This window comes from Ambystoma mexicanum, chromosome 11 (assembly GCF_040938575.1).
Source record: "Ambystoma mexicanum isolate Mex_15411 chromosome 11, UKY_AmexF1_1, whole genome shotgun sequence".
Taxonomy (NCBI): Eukaryota; Metazoa; Chordata; class Amphibia; order Caudata; family Ambystomatidae; genus Ambystoma; species Ambystoma mexicanum.
The window spans coordinates 574,873,879-574,889,158 of NC_090934.1; the positions used below are offsets into that span (position 1 = coordinate 574,873,879).

The 15,280-nt window shown below is 48.5% G+C and overlaps 1 protein-coding gene across 15 annotated transcripts in view; it reads right to left on the reverse strand.

The window, feature by feature from the left end:
* PPFIA1 (PTPRF interacting protein alpha 1) overlaps positions 1-15,280 on the reverse strand; it is a 1,842,515-nt gene that overhangs the window by 1,712,777 nt on the left and 114,458 nt on the right. For all 15 annotated transcript variants that reach the window (XM_069623437.1, XM_069623430.1, XM_069623431.1 and 12 more), the window contains one exon: positions 10,994-11,257. In XM_069623437.1, the coding sequence (XP_069479538.1) occupies positions 10,994-11,257 (264 nt within the window). The remainder of the gene's footprint in view (positions 1-10,993; positions 11,258-15,280) is intronic.

Here is a 15,280-nt window from a genome sequence, read left to right on the forward strand (position 1 = left end):
CTTGATAGAAGCGTGAGCTAGCCCAGTCTTGGCCAGCAACAGCAGGTACGGCAGCACGTGAGGGGCCTTAATCTTCTGTGCACGGCACCAGACCGAGAACCTCTTCCACTTGTGTCCGTAGCACTGGAGAGTTGAGGACGCCCTGGCCTTTGAAAGCACCTCCTTGCAGTCCGCCGGAATATCGTACCCTCCAAACTCTAGTGCTGCAGGAGCCAGGCCTGCAAGGTCAGCGACTCCGGGTCGTGATGGAGGATGGCGCCTCCTTCTCTGGAGAGAAGATCTGCGTCAGTCGACAGTCTGACTGGGGGGGGGGATGCTGACAAGTCCAGAAGGTCCGGGAACCTGATCGGTCTCGGCCTCGCCGGTGCGACGAGGATCATCCTGCACCGGGACCTCTTGAGTTGGTTAATGAGTCGGAGCAGCAACAGCAACGGGGGGGGGTAAACGCATACAGGAACAGGCCATCCCATGGGAACGAGAAAGCATCGCCCATGCTCCTCGGTTGGGGAAAACCTGCTGGCGAACCTCTGGCACTTGGAGTTCGTCGCTGTCGCAAACAGGTCGATCTGGGGTTTGCCCCATCGTTGGAAAAGTCGATCCACTTCATCCTGACGCAACTCCCACTCGTGGCACGAGCGCAGCTCCCTGCTGAGCGAGTCGGCGATGACTTTCTTTATTCCTGCTAGATGGAAGGGTACCAGAAACATCCCCTGGGCGACGGCCCAGTGCCACAGACCCTGGGCCTCCTTGGACAGGGCAGGGTATCTGGTGCCTCCCTGTTTCCGGATGTAGAACATTGTGGTGGTGTTGCCAGTGAAGATCCTCACCACCTTGCCCTTGAGGGACGGAGAAACGACCTGAGGGCCCAGAACACTGCTCGATGCTCCAGGATGTTGATGTGGAGTGACCTCTCCTTCGGGAGCCAAAGGCCTCTCGCGTACAGAGCTCCGATGTGCGCTCCCCATCCCTCCAGGGAGGAGTCAGTCATCACCGTCTCCTGGTGTCCCAGGGTCTGAAAGTCCTTGCCCGCCGCGAGATGCGCACGGGTGCCCCACCATCGGATCGCTTGGTGGAAAGCCTTGTTGAGCAGGATCCTGTCTTCAAAGCTGCCCGTCGCTTGTATACAACGGGCGTCGAGGAACTCTTGCAGAGGACGCATCCGTAGCCTGCACAGGCGCACCAGGTAGATGCATGAGGACATCATTCCGAGCAGGGACTTGATGGATCTCACCCTGGCCACGTGGCCAGCAGGCGCTGCACCTTGCCCAAGATGGCCTTCGTCCTTTCCTCCGACGGCGAGGCCAATCGCACCACTGTATCAAGCTTGGCTCCCAGAAACAGTGCGACCTGCGACGGGACCAGGTGGGATTTCGAGTAGTTGATGGAGAATCCCAGGTCCGTGAGAAGTTGGACGGTCTCCGTAGTGTGTTCGACAGCGAGTTCTCTTGTCCTTGCCCGGATGAGCAAATCGTCCAGGTAGGGGTAGACGTGGATCCCCCGCAGGTGCAGCCGCGCCACCACTAGTGCGAGGCACTTGGTAAACACTCTTGGAGCCGACTTCAGCCCGAATGACAGTGCCTTGAATTGGTAGTGCCGCCCCTGGACTACGAATCTGAGAACCTTTCGGTGTCCTTTTAGAATGGGGATGTGGAAGTAAGCATCCTCCAAGTCCAGAGACGATAGGAAGTGGCCCTCCTCCAGCTGTCCCAGCACGTGCTGGAGGGTGACCATCCTGAACTTTTGCGCCTGGATGTACTTGTTTAACCGCCGCAGGTCCAGGATGGGGCACCAACCGCCAGTCTTCTTTCTGACGAGGAAGTACCTTGAGTATACTCGGAGCCCCGGAGCCCCTTCGGGACGACCTCGATGGCACCTTTCTTGAGCATCGCCCTTACTTCTAACAGCAGTTGAGGGACGAGATTTTCCTTCCTGGCCACGGGAGGAATGCAGGGGCACTTCTTTAGAAATTCGAGAGTGTGCCCGCGGGCCAGGGCATCCAGCACCCAACGGTCAGTGGAGATGGACTCCCACACGCTGACGAACTTCGCCAGCCGGCCTCCCACCGGGGTGCTCAGGTGGGGGCCCGACGCTACGGCCTGTTCAGTCCTGCTTGGAGGCGGCCTTGCCCCCTTGGCGACGACGAGATCCTCCTGACTTGCCGCGTCCTCTGTAGGCCTCCTGCAACGAGGAGCGGGCCGCCTGGCGGTACGTCGAGGAGCCGCCGCCGGATCCCTTGGAGGCACCTTGTCTGCCTCTGGTGTTCCGAAAGGGCGGCCGTCGTTGCTGCAACACTCCCAAGGCCCGAGCCGTCTCTGTCGGTCTTGATGGCCTGAAGTGACTCTTCCACTGTTTTCCCTAACAGGTTGTTCCCGTCGAAGGGCATGTCCAACGCTCTGGTTTGCATGTCCTGGCGGAAATCAGTTGCCTTGAGCCATCCCTGCCGTCGAAGGCAAACACTGTTGCCCAACTGGCAGAATCGGGTGTCAGCGATATCCGTGGCCACCGTTATGGCGTGGTCCGACGCCACCTCACCTTCCTGCAGGATCTCCAGGGCCTCCGACCTCTTGTCGTCCGGTAGGAAGTCCAGCAGGGGAGCGATCTTGTACCACAGCTCCCTGTCGTAGCGGGCTACAATCGCTAGGGTGTTGGCCGCCTTAATTGTCGTCACTGCAGACGAGAAGACCCGTCGTCCCATGGCGTCTAGCTTCTTTCCCTCGCCGTCCGGTGGGGAGGTCGAAGTTGAAGAGGACGCCCCAGCCACCTTCTTCTTGGCCGCCGCCGAGACGACCGAATCCGGGGTCGGCTGTGCCCTAAGGCACAAAGGGGCGGAATCGGGGACCCGGTACTTCTTCTCGTACCGGTCCCTCTTTGCAGGCGTCGTGGACGGGTTCTTCAGGAGAGCAAGTCCCTCCTCCCAGATGTCGTCAATCACCGCGAGGACCGCCTTCCTCTTGGCCTTGCACCGCTGATAGAGGAAACCTTCCTTCTTCTGTTCCTCAGGGAAGAGCTGAAAAAGCTTGGATGCCCTTGCAATCATGGCGTGGAAGTAGCCAATTTCGTCTGGCGGGGAGGCCAGAGAGAGTGGTGATGGAAGGCCCATCCCGTCGTCACCACCGTCGCCATCCGTCCCCATCATGGCCGTATCCGTTCCCGTGTCATCCCTAGGCTCATGGGAAGGAGGTGATGGCTGAGCGGGCCGCGAGGGCTGGAACGGCGGGGGGTGGGGTGAACTCTCCTCTGCTTGTTCGGAGGGCTTCCCGACGGGCCCGGTTCTGTCGGGTCGTCCGTTGGGGTGAGGGGCAATCTCGTCCTTATCTCCATGCATAAGGTTTGGATTGCCATCAAAATGGCCACCGAGTTGTCCTGAGGCTCATGCACTGGCTGCGACGGGCGTGACGGCTGCTCCTCCACGTGAGTCGTCAGCGCCACCGTCGCTCTCTTCGTCCGCCTCCTCAGGGTTCCCCCACGTGGGACCGGACCTCCTCGAACCTCTTGTTGAGGCCCTTCACGACTTCAACCAGCTCCTCCTCAGAGGCTGTATCTGTATCCGTGACGGCCCCCAACCCCCCTCTTTTTCCACCGGGGTCTTATCGATGGGCTGAAAAGAGGATTCCCTCAGTGGCGGCAGGGAAACTCTGGGCCCCAGAGGTCGCCTCCACTGGGTTAGCCTCCACAGGCCACAAGCTTCGCCAGGGCCGCCACGACTCCCTCAATAGAGGCCTTCACTGGGTGATCAAGGCTTTCACCACCTTGGGCGCGCTTGAGGCCTTCACCTTGGGGGAGGGGTCACCGCCTCGCTCCCCCTCGGCTGATCCCTTCGAGATCGACCGGGGCTTCTCCAGAAGCTTAGCCGGGATCTTGGATTTTCTCTTCCCCAAGCCAGAGCGTTGGCTCGTGGTTGATGGCGTCGGTGAGAGTGCGCCCTGCCTGGCAGCCAAGGAGGGTGCACTCCTTGGCACCCTCCCGGTGCCCGCGGACTCGCAGTGCTTTGCCTTCTGTTGGACCCCCCGTCGCCGGGGCGCCCTCATAGGACTTAGAAGACCGCTCGGACTTCTTCTCACCTGCTGGGCCCTTCTCCAGCCAGCTAGCGAGGCGGGTCCGACGATCCCTCATAGTCCGTTCCGACAGGTTCTTGCAAAACGCACAGTCCTTTTCCACGTGCGTCTTGTCTTCGTGAAGGCAGTAGAGACATCTCAAATGCTCATCCTCCTTGAAAACATTCTGTAATCCGCATCCAGAGCAGTTCCTAAACAGCTTGGATACGGGTGTCGAGCTTCCCTTGTCCTGGGCCATGTCCACGAGGTAGGCCTCAGATCTTCTGGAAACCTCCAAGAAGCGTAACTCGACCAAAACCTTGCCCCTGAAGGGCGTAGAAAATTCCGAAACGGGTCCCCGTTGATCGGAAGTAGAAACGGTGGAGCTTGAGGCTCAATTGACCGAAAAAATGAGAAAACTCTGAAAAAACGCAAAACGCAGTAAAAGCGAGAGCTATAGCGCAAGGACTCCCAACACTTGAACCTGCGGTAAAAATCTGAGGATGGCTGCCAGGGGAAGGGCTTAGGGAGAGGGCAGTCATTGGCTGGGGGCAGTATGACCCAGAAACCAGTGATTGGTTACTACTAAGAAAGATCAGAAACTAAACTGATTTTTTTCTTTACCGAGGATTCCCAGCCTGACAACGGGGAATATTCCTGAGCATGTGAATCCATGCCAGACCCCATGCTGGAGAAGCTTCTATGCCTAGTTGCTTGCAGGAGAGTCAGAAGTGAAAGCGCTAGAGATAGACAAAGATTTTCTATCCAGAGGGAGTAGCCTTTAATGTGGCAAATAGGACCAAGTCAGACTCGTCCTTTATTTCCTATCCGTATTTCCCAAATCATAGCAAGCTGTGCGTAGCGCAATGTATTAAAGCCTATGAGGTAACCACGGCAGAAGTAAGGCGTAGAGGGGTTACTGAGCTTCTGATTGCGCGCAGGAAGCCCTTTCACGCAGTAGCGACAGCCACAATTGCGAGGTGGGTTAGAGAAGTAATGCACTGGGCATGTATTGATTTGTCTCAATTTGGCGTGCATTCGGCAAGAGGCGCGATGGCATCTAGGGCGTTGTCTGCAGGTGTGCCATTGCAAGATTTCATGAAATCTGCCGATTGGTCTAACAAATCGACTTTTAAGACCTTTTATTTCAAGCCTATATCTCAGATGGCGAATGCTGTGATTGACAGCTTTGAACAAGCAGAATGCCCGCCTCCTGTCTTGACATGGAATGAAGATTGCCCATGCTTATAGAGCAAGGTAGTCTTGATTCTATTAAAGACAAGTAGGCGAGCATTCTATCCCACTCCGTATAAATAAGGGGCAGTATTACGAAACTGTATTGACGTGTTATGTACAGGTATGACCCCACCCTTATGATAGCCTCTCCGTTTGTTTCAGGAGATGTGCAGAAGGCGACCTGAGTGGAGACAGGGAAAGACATTGTGATGAAGGTCTAAGAGAAGGACTCTTTATCAGCGCAGAGCTGCGGCACAGTGGATTGTTCAAGTTAATCAGTTGGTTCAAGTTGACTTTTGGCGTTTTAGTTAAGGTGGTGTTCGCAGCCAAAGAAAAAGGAGTTGGGCTGGCAAGGAGAAGTACTTCTAGGCAATGCCAGAGCCTGATTGGGCGAAGGGACAGCCCAGGACTACGCAAGACCCGAGGATGATGGTGATCAGTAGTTTTCTAGAGACCCCCCTTTTGCGTTTTAGCCTCCGGAGGACCTCGGAGGAAACTCAAAATAATTTGACAAGATTTGTAAAGTTAAAAAATGTGATAAATTTGAAATGCTGTGGAAGCAGTAATAAAGAAGAATAAGCATAATGCTCGCCTCTGTGTCTTTAATAGAATCAAGATTACCTTGCGCTATAAGCATGGGCAATCTTCATTATATTGTATGAAGATATTCATGTGCTTGACACACTTCACTGGAACTTATTCTGGTGAATACCTGCATTCAGTTGGTATTCGCACAATGAATCCGAATTGATTTGTTGTCATATTATAGGGTGCTTGTGTACCTTATGATTAAATGTAAAATAGGTACAGATGACACTCTACAAAAATAATTGAGTATTAGACACATTGTCATATATAGAATGTTGATCTAGAAGAAAACAGCAAGAAAACATTCTATTCAAACCTTAGCTAACACGGTACAAGCAAACTATATATATATATATATATATATATATATATATATATATATATATTGAAAGGCATGTAACCGAGGGTGATTCTGAGTTTTAAGTTTGATTGCATACCCAGCTTAATCTCCCTTAAGGGTCCCTCCAGTAGGTTAATCGGGCGTGTACCTTTACAAGGTACTCGACCTTGCTGGCAAGTAAGGGGATGTTTGAAACCGATTTGCCATGTATTGCAAAGAAACTTTGTAGTAAATGGCAAATACATTTCATGCAGACAACAGCACCCAATTGGCTCTCATACTAAGCCACCTTTGACACAATCAAAACGCACAACACTAACAAAGACAGTAGGAGTGCAGCATTAAAAGCTCCACACTACAATGGCTGAAATCTTTCCTCACCAACTGAACCAAAAGCACACCTACCATCATTTAGTCGTACACTAAAAATATCACCTGCAGTGTACCAAAAGGATCAAGCATCTCCCCGAACATCTACATTACCCTCCCTAATGACTCATTCAAACCCATGGACCGACAGCCTACAACTACTACACAAAAACCAAACTCCTTTTCAAGATAACCTCCGACTGAGACCATGACAACACCCTCAACAAATGGCTCACCGAAAAACACCTGGATGACAAACATTATCAAGGTAAATCCAGCCAAAACAGAAAATATCTCCCCCCGGAAGACAGTACAACACAGGTACCTGGCCTGGCCAACGAGTATGGAAATCCAACCGGAGATATCGAAAGTGATAAAAAAAAATCTGGGACTTCCCATGGACAACGGCCTCTTCGGAATCACAAGTCAATGCAATAGCACAAAAAATGTAATGTTGCACCTCCTAAGATAAATCCGAGGGATCCTCCCTTAACTCAATTTCCCACAGGGAAACCTAGCGATCATCTCCTTGGTATTATCAAGAATAGACCACGAGAATAGTCCATCTTGATATTCTAAAACGTCTCACAAAAAAACAATAAGGCATCTAAAATACCACAGCAAGAATACTCGTGAGACTAAAGAGAAGAGACCACATAACACCATCCCTGAGAAGTCCACTCTAGCTGCCTGTAAAGAAACTCATTAACTTCAAGGCTCTGTGCGTTGCCCATTCATCACTACATGGACAAGTAGACAAATTCCTCAAAGCTAAAATCACCTCTTACCAACCAGCAAGAGACTTAAGATTGAGCAACGACCTCCGACCTCCAAATAGAGACAAGGCATTATGAGACAAGGTAATTCAGAGAAACCGCTTTCTCTCACCTGATAGCCAAACTATAGAACTAGCTAACAAACAAAATGAGAAAAGGCAACCACCTAACATTCAGAAATCTGCCTATTCAACTCATTAAGATAAACGTAGATGCGTGACCCTACAATCCATAGTCCTGGGGCAAAGCAAACATGGGATAATACAGAATGAAAAACTAACAATAACACTACTCCTAGATTCCAAAATAGTGGCCGGTGGAGGAGAATGTGTATTACTGTCCCCGTTTCGGTCTCCTCTGGGCCGCACATAAGATAAACAAAGTAACGTGAGAACAGGAGCAATGTTGCTGCAGCAGTGAGGAGTGAAGTCGGGAATCGAGAAACGTAAACCCCCCGCCCACCACTCAGCAGAAGGGGAAGTGCCCGTGGACACAAAGGTACATAGACTGCTTGTACCAGCTGCACAGGCCGCAGGCGATCATAGACGGTGGAAAGGAAGGCGGCCGGGCGCAAGTGAAAGCGAACTACGGTGGCTGAGAGGAGCAGTGGCAGAGTGGAGGCTGGCGGGCAGGGCTGGCCTCTTAGTGGATGGTGACCGACCCGTACCAGGATGAGTGGGACAAGGGAGTGCAGTGCATTGGGCATGGCAAAAGGGTAAGCATCCTCTCTAGAGAACAGCCCTCTCAGAAGAATTACTTGGGGAGTGACTAGAGAGACAGAGACTGCACGAAAAGCAGTAGCCCTGGCTACTGGAGGAATCTCAGGGGCGGATGTGGCACTGTAGTAGGGAAAGCAGCACACGGAAAAGGGACGCCCATAAAAATCAGCGCTGGGGCAGTTGCCAACAACAACTGTATAGTGCATACATGTCAAGGAATAGAGGGAAGACCGCGCCAGCAGGACTAAGACACCCCAAAACACATCAGGAAGGAAATATCAAACACCTGTGGGGTACAGAGTCATCCCCCAGGATGAGTTAGGAGATGGAAGCCCAGGAACAGCAAAAGAAAGGTGCCCAGGAAGAGGGGACGATGGCAGTGTGTAAAGGAGACATGCAAAAATGGTTCAAAGAATTTCAAGAACAGTTTATGGCATCGTTCCAGTCAAAAGGTGAACTTCTAAGGGATGAAATGAAGCAATCAATGCAGGAAATTAAGCTGAATGTGGGGAAATTGGAAGAAAGAACGGACACATTGGAGAAGGTAGTCCAGAATTTTGAGGAGGAAATGCAAAAAAAGGGCTGAAACCATGGATCATCTGTCCCACCTCTCGCACAAAATGGAAATCCAGTGTGAGGATTTGGAAATCGTTCCAAGGAAATCGAATGTAAGGATTACAAATCTCAGAGACTCTGGCGGATAGGGATCTGAAAGATACAGGCACATTGGCAAGTGAAACAGAAGAGACTGTCCAGTTCAACCGTATACATAGGGTGGGCCCGAAGAGAGTAATGGAACTGGGTGCGCACCCTCGGGATGTGGTGGTGGCAATTACGACATACAGCCAGAAGGAACAGATTTTGAAAAAGGCAAGGACTTGGGGCCCGATGAGACTCAACGGAGAGGAGGTACAGCAGTACCAGGACTTGGCCGAATCCACATTACAAAAGGAAGTGCGATGGGCCCAGTGGTGAAATTTGCGATGTAGAAACAAGTGAGCTATAAATGGACGTTCCGATTGGCCTTCTATTCACATGGGAAGGGCACCAACATGGGATCACTTCATTTGACTGAGGGGAACAAATACTGAATCTGCAAGAAGGTGGAGAAGAGGATTGAGAAGAACTACCAAGAGAAGAAAAGGGTAGCAGGAAAACGTGGGAATGGAAGACGGTATCAAGAGGAAAAAGGGGGAGAAAAGGCATGAAGTAGTATGAAGGTGCAAACTATAGACAAGTCACTTATATGAGATGGAAAAGAGTAGAAGCGGCAGGTCTGGGAACCCCGAGGTGGGGTAAGAAAAACTCACTTTTCGTATGAGCTGTGGCCAAGGGGAAAAGGGGTTAGGTGTGGGGGGTTTGGAATCCTAAAGTGGGGTTTAGTATTCCCCGTAAAGTAACTCTGGAATTATATGAGGGCCAGGCAACACGTCCGAGCGATCATAGGAACCTGGGCCCGCCTCAGGGGAAAGGAGGGGGCAGGGATGTTTGGATGGGGAATGTTGTTGGGAGCTCGGGTGCTAGGGGTGTGGGGGAAGGGAGGGTGCTGGGGGGTGTGGGGGTGGAGCCAGAAGTAGGAAGAGGTGGGACATGGATCAAAGGGAACGGGCGAGCGGGCCAAAGAAATTAAGACCCTTATGGTGTTAACGTATAATATAAGGTGGCTTAATACTCCTGTCAAGAGAGGGAAAAAAAGAAAAAAGTTTGCGAGGAGCAAGAAGCACGATATGCTTATGTATCAAGAAACATGCAAAAAAGATAAAGGGAAACTACCAATAATGAGGTATTCACAATTCAATCAGGCACATGCAGAGGAAAATAAGGCAGGGGTGCCGATAGCACTGCACGATAGATTGGGGGCACGAAAACAGACTTCCCATTTGGACAAGGAGAGGAGGTTCTTCTTTGTGAATGTTACCCTGGGAAACAGGAACGTTACCTTGGCATCGGTGCATGCCCCAAATACAACTTCACCTTTGCAGAATATCAAAAATATTTTTGCATACAAGTTGTTCCATCCCTTATATTAAGGTGGCTAATTTGTTTGCATTACATTCAAATGAACTATTGAGGTTCATATTTGGAAATTACATTAAAATATTTAACTGTTGATTTTTGATTCACTTAATTCAGGTCTAGCCATTAAAACACAATGCCACCAAAGATTATCAAATAAAAGCACATATTTGCAATTCCTTCTGCTTTTCCCACCAGGCTCCAAGTAAAATAAAAATAACTGCATCCCCAATTAACATACGTTAAGTTCAAATCTGGAGTAAACCAATCTGCTTTACAAAATAAAAAATTCCAGCAACTGATGAATCCGCTAACACTAACATCATTAAAAATGGACACAATAGAACACAAAAAAAAATTAGACCATCAGACCATATATCTAAAATAAAAACTATGTGTGTTCTATTCATGAACATCTGTAAAAAGGAACACTTTGAGGCATCAAGTTACAACCTGGACACGAGATTAGAAAGCCATGTGGCCTTTAATATGGTTAGGTGGTAGCCTATACTACAGGAAAGGCTAGTTTTCATTTAATTCTCAAGGGAAAAGGAAACCGGCAATTAGCACTTTTGTTGAAAATTTACAAAGCACTGTTAAAGTTAAAAAAGAAAATTTTTAAAAAGGAAAAAAGAAAACTACTTTACCAAGATCCTAGGCACCGTTAACAAACTATATTCATTTGAGGGCAGGTCTGTTTTCCCCTTACAGGTGCAGGCCGAAATTTGGTACATACATATACAATTCACAGGTGTACCTCATATGGAAACAGGTCATATAAGAGACTAAAAGACCACTTAGAACTATATATTTCTCCTGTCTTTAATTGCAATGGAAATGGACCTTATTTATGTAATCAATAACAGACCAATGCAATTACATCAACAAAAATAAAAAATGCAAAAACAGTCATACCTGTGGAAGAGCAGTGTTAAGTTGCCTCTGCAGTGAATCTCGTTCGTGGCCGACTTCCTGAAGTTTTCCTTGGCTTAATGCAAGCGTCTCCTGCGTCTCCCGTAAAGTGTCCAAAAGTCGATCTCTTTCTTCCAACATGGAAACCATCAACTGCTCAAAATGGGATTCAGAGTCTGACTGCAGTGGAGACCCTAACCCCTGGCTCCCATTTCCGCCAGAGGGGACCTCCGCCTCACTGATCGTTGGCATCACCTCGCACATCATCTTGAAAGAAAACCATTTAGAAGATATGTTAGTAAATGACTTTTTTGTAAAAAGTCAATTATTTTTTTTTTAAACACATTTGCTTCACAATGGGATTGTGTTTTTTTTTGTTGCTAAAATTGGTAGTTCAAGGAACCTTACAAATAATGATACTTAAGAATTCAGGGAATGGGAACCCAAGAAGTGTCAGAGGCCAATAAGCAAATGAGACATTATATAAAAACGTTGATTTCTTTATTAAAATGTATAATACAAACATGTAAGGACATTTTTCCAAAGTAAAGTTTCAAATTAAGTATCTACCCAGGTGGTTTGTATAATCGTTTGCAAATTCCCAATAAATCCTCAAATTATAGAATTGTCAGAAAAAAAAAAAGAAAAAGAAAAGTGATTTTGCACCATCAATAACATTTTCCAAAATTCTTGATTCTTAATATCAAACCAGATTTTGGGCAATTTGACCCAATGTAACCTCCTCAAATAAAGATTGACATTCGAATTACAAGAATTGTTATTTTATTTCAATCTTTGTTTTTACCTCATGTCAAGGAGAGTACAATACCACAGCATAACAGTTCAACATCAATCACCATGGCTCTCCTTGTATTGAACCAACCCACCCTCTCCCTGCAGTAACCCTACTTTAAACCACCATCGGGTGTAGGGCTCGATGTTCAACATTTATGCAATGCTCTATCCATCGAGTCATACATTCTAGACAACAGTATCGCCATATAGCAAAGCAGTGTCTCCAAGGCAAGCGCCCACACTTCCCTGTGTACATAAAATACAAAAAAACCAAAAAACTCATTCGCCTCCTGAATTCCCTTCCATATTGATAAATATACTACAGAAAACTAGCCACTCCATTTCCATGCCAGCGCTCCCTCTGTGGAAGCCCGCTGTAATTTTCTCCATTAGGTAAATCTCCTTGGCCTTAGAAGATCACTCCTGCATACCAGGTAATAACCTTTTCCAAAAGGTGGCCCGACATGCCCTGGCCACCAACAGTAAAAAATGCACCATGTGCGACAGGCCCTTCAATTCCCCATCTATCTCTTTCAACCCAAAGAGAACAAGCATAGGGTCCAAAGGTCACGGTATCCCTTCTAACTCCTTAATCCATCCTAGCACCTCAGTCCAATACATTTGCACTTTATCACAGGTCCACCACATGTGCCAATACGTGGCTCGTTCACTACATTCGTGCCAACAATAGGGAGTTTCTTCCGTACACATTTTGGAGAGGCGGACAGGATCATATTGCTCCCATGGAGCTTATATTGACATGCGACTGATGTCTTGAACGCTCTTAAAAACATTTTATTCCATAGTCGCTCGTCAATTTCTCTTACCAGGAGTCTTTGCCACTGGACCCGTAGCTCCTCCGTACCCTGCAGGTTTGCTTCTCTCAAAGCCAAATAGAACAATGAAATTAGACCCTTTATCTCCACACAGGTATCCCAAATCTTCTCCATCGAGGTGAGCTCCCTCTGGACCTGTGTTTACCATTTCTCTGTAGTGAGCACCCCCCATGAGCTGTAAATAGAAGAATACTGAGAGTGGTCCAATCTGCAAAGTCTCTTGCAATTCCTGTATAATGATAAACCTGCCCCCCCCCCCCCAATAACTGCACCACATGGGCCAGCCCTACATCGAACTAGCTCTGAAATCTATCCATATCTGGAATGCCCTCCCGTGTCCCAGGTGCCCATACATGACTCATAGGTGACAGCCAAGTTGTTATCCCATCATCCCCAGATCACTCCGGGGTGTTCCCTAATCCTATGTGGAATCTTCACTCTCGGGACCCACGGCCGGTTGCAAATGATGGTTCTCTAGATACAGCCATTGTTTACCCTGGTCCTCCCTTAAAGGAGCTACCAGGACCTGCAACTGTGACGCCCTATTAGGATCAGGATCAGTGAGTGCCACTAGCCCACCTCCCCCCACCCCCCAGTTCGTTGGGCAGGGCAACACCAGGGTTATTATATGCCACTCGGAGGCAGGGCTCTTTAGCCTCCTTCAACAATACTCCTGGCACTTCTTATCTTTAAGATTTTGAACTGAGTATTTCCCTCCCCATTTTTAAAAGTTGGGAGCAAAAGTGAAAGTATCTTAACTATAAAACTGACATTTTCTGTAATAAATATTTCTTTGCAACTGGTTATTCATAAACATTAAAAGATACATGTGTATCTCTTCAAATCTGGCAGTAACAATAGTAGTTTCTTCCTGTGGCCCTACTGATCCAAACATTCATGGAGCAGTGTGTCTACCCGTCTGTTGCCTATTTTTTGTTGGGAGTATTTTACTCAACCGTTTTTCTTTTTTGGGAGTATTTGCCAATTTTTAGGGGGACAACATGGCCAATACACCCCTTATCTGTAGGGCTGATCGGGAGCATTGGAAAGAGCTACAACAACCGAGGGAGGAGATTCATCTTTCGAGGAATTAAGAGAGCCCATCCATGAAATGGTGCTGTACCCCCCTCCCTCCCAGTCAACAGTTTCGACAATAATCGAGGTAAATCGGCATCACATAACCCCCCCTTCAGAGTCCTAGTGACAGTCACCCCCAAGTAACAAATATTTTCCAACCACAATTTCATCCATAAGTGCTCGAGTGCCCCGATATCATTGTACTCCTCCACCTCAAATGGAAACAAAAGAGATTTACTTCTGTTGATCTTAAAATCCGATGATTCCCCATACACTGAAATCACCTCCATTGCGGCTGGAACTGAAGTGTGAGGGTTCCTTAAATGCAGTAAAACACTGTCCGCATACATACCCAACTTAAAGTCTATTGTTTCCCACCTGAATACCTTCAACTAATGCAGTCTTACCGAGCTGTTCCGCCAGCGGTTCCATACACAATGCAAACAGGGCAACAGTGGGCATCCCTGCCTGGTGCCCGCTTGTAACCTGAAGGGCCTTGAAAATCTGCAATTGACCGCATCCCTTGCCATTGGATCCAAGTACAATGCTTGAATGCCAATAAGGACATTACTCCCAAAATGGAACTTCACTAGTACTGTGTACATAAAGGCCCATCCCACTAGGTCAAAAGCCTTTACAGCATCCAATGCCAGTAGCGTTGGGTTACCCCCTTTTCCACATGATGCAGCAATCAAATGCAAGGTCGTCCTTAACGTATCAGCACCCTGCCTCCCCTTAATAAATCCAACCTGGTCTATGTGGTCCAGCCTCGGCATGAGACCCTCCAAACAAGAGGCCAGCACCCTTGTAAAAAATCTTGGCATCAACATGGAGAAGACATATGGGCCTGTACGACCCACACAACTGTGGATCCCTTCCGTCCTCAGATATCGCTGGAATCTGGGCCCGTCAAAAGGTCCTAGGGGGCCCTCTCTGATTAAACACAATGAAATAACTTTGCCAGTTGTGAGGCCAAGAGTCCTGCAAAAGACTTCTAGAAACCAACAGTATTCCCATCATCACCCAAGCCTTCCCCACATGCATCCTTCGAACTGCAAGGAGGACCTCTTCCCGAGTAAACAGCGTCTCCATCCCAGTGATCTCATCGAAGCTCAAACTTGGATGCGTAACCCCATTCAAATATGAACCCAGATAAACCTCTTCAGTGTGCCTTTCATAGAACATAGCAAACTGCTCCACTACCCAGTCCGGTGTGGTATCCACCTGTCCACTTACCTCCACAACCCATCTCTCTGCCAGTTGTCCTCGCAAACATGCGGCCATAAGCCCATCTGCCTTATCCTCTTTCATAATATATCTGACAAAATAAACTGCAATTTTCTCACCGCCTTCACAGTCTAGTGATTTCAATTACTCCCTCATTCTTCTGACTTTCATGAGCAATACACTTTTACCCTCCTCATTCGCTTGTACCTTCCATTCAAGGGCACCAATTTCACTCCACAATCTATTCGCCAAGAGTTCTCTCCCTTTTCTTTGTCGCTCCCTCACTGATGAGCACGCCCATCCACGTTGCTTTCCCAGCTTCACACACTGTACAGCAGTCTACCTCCCCAGTCCC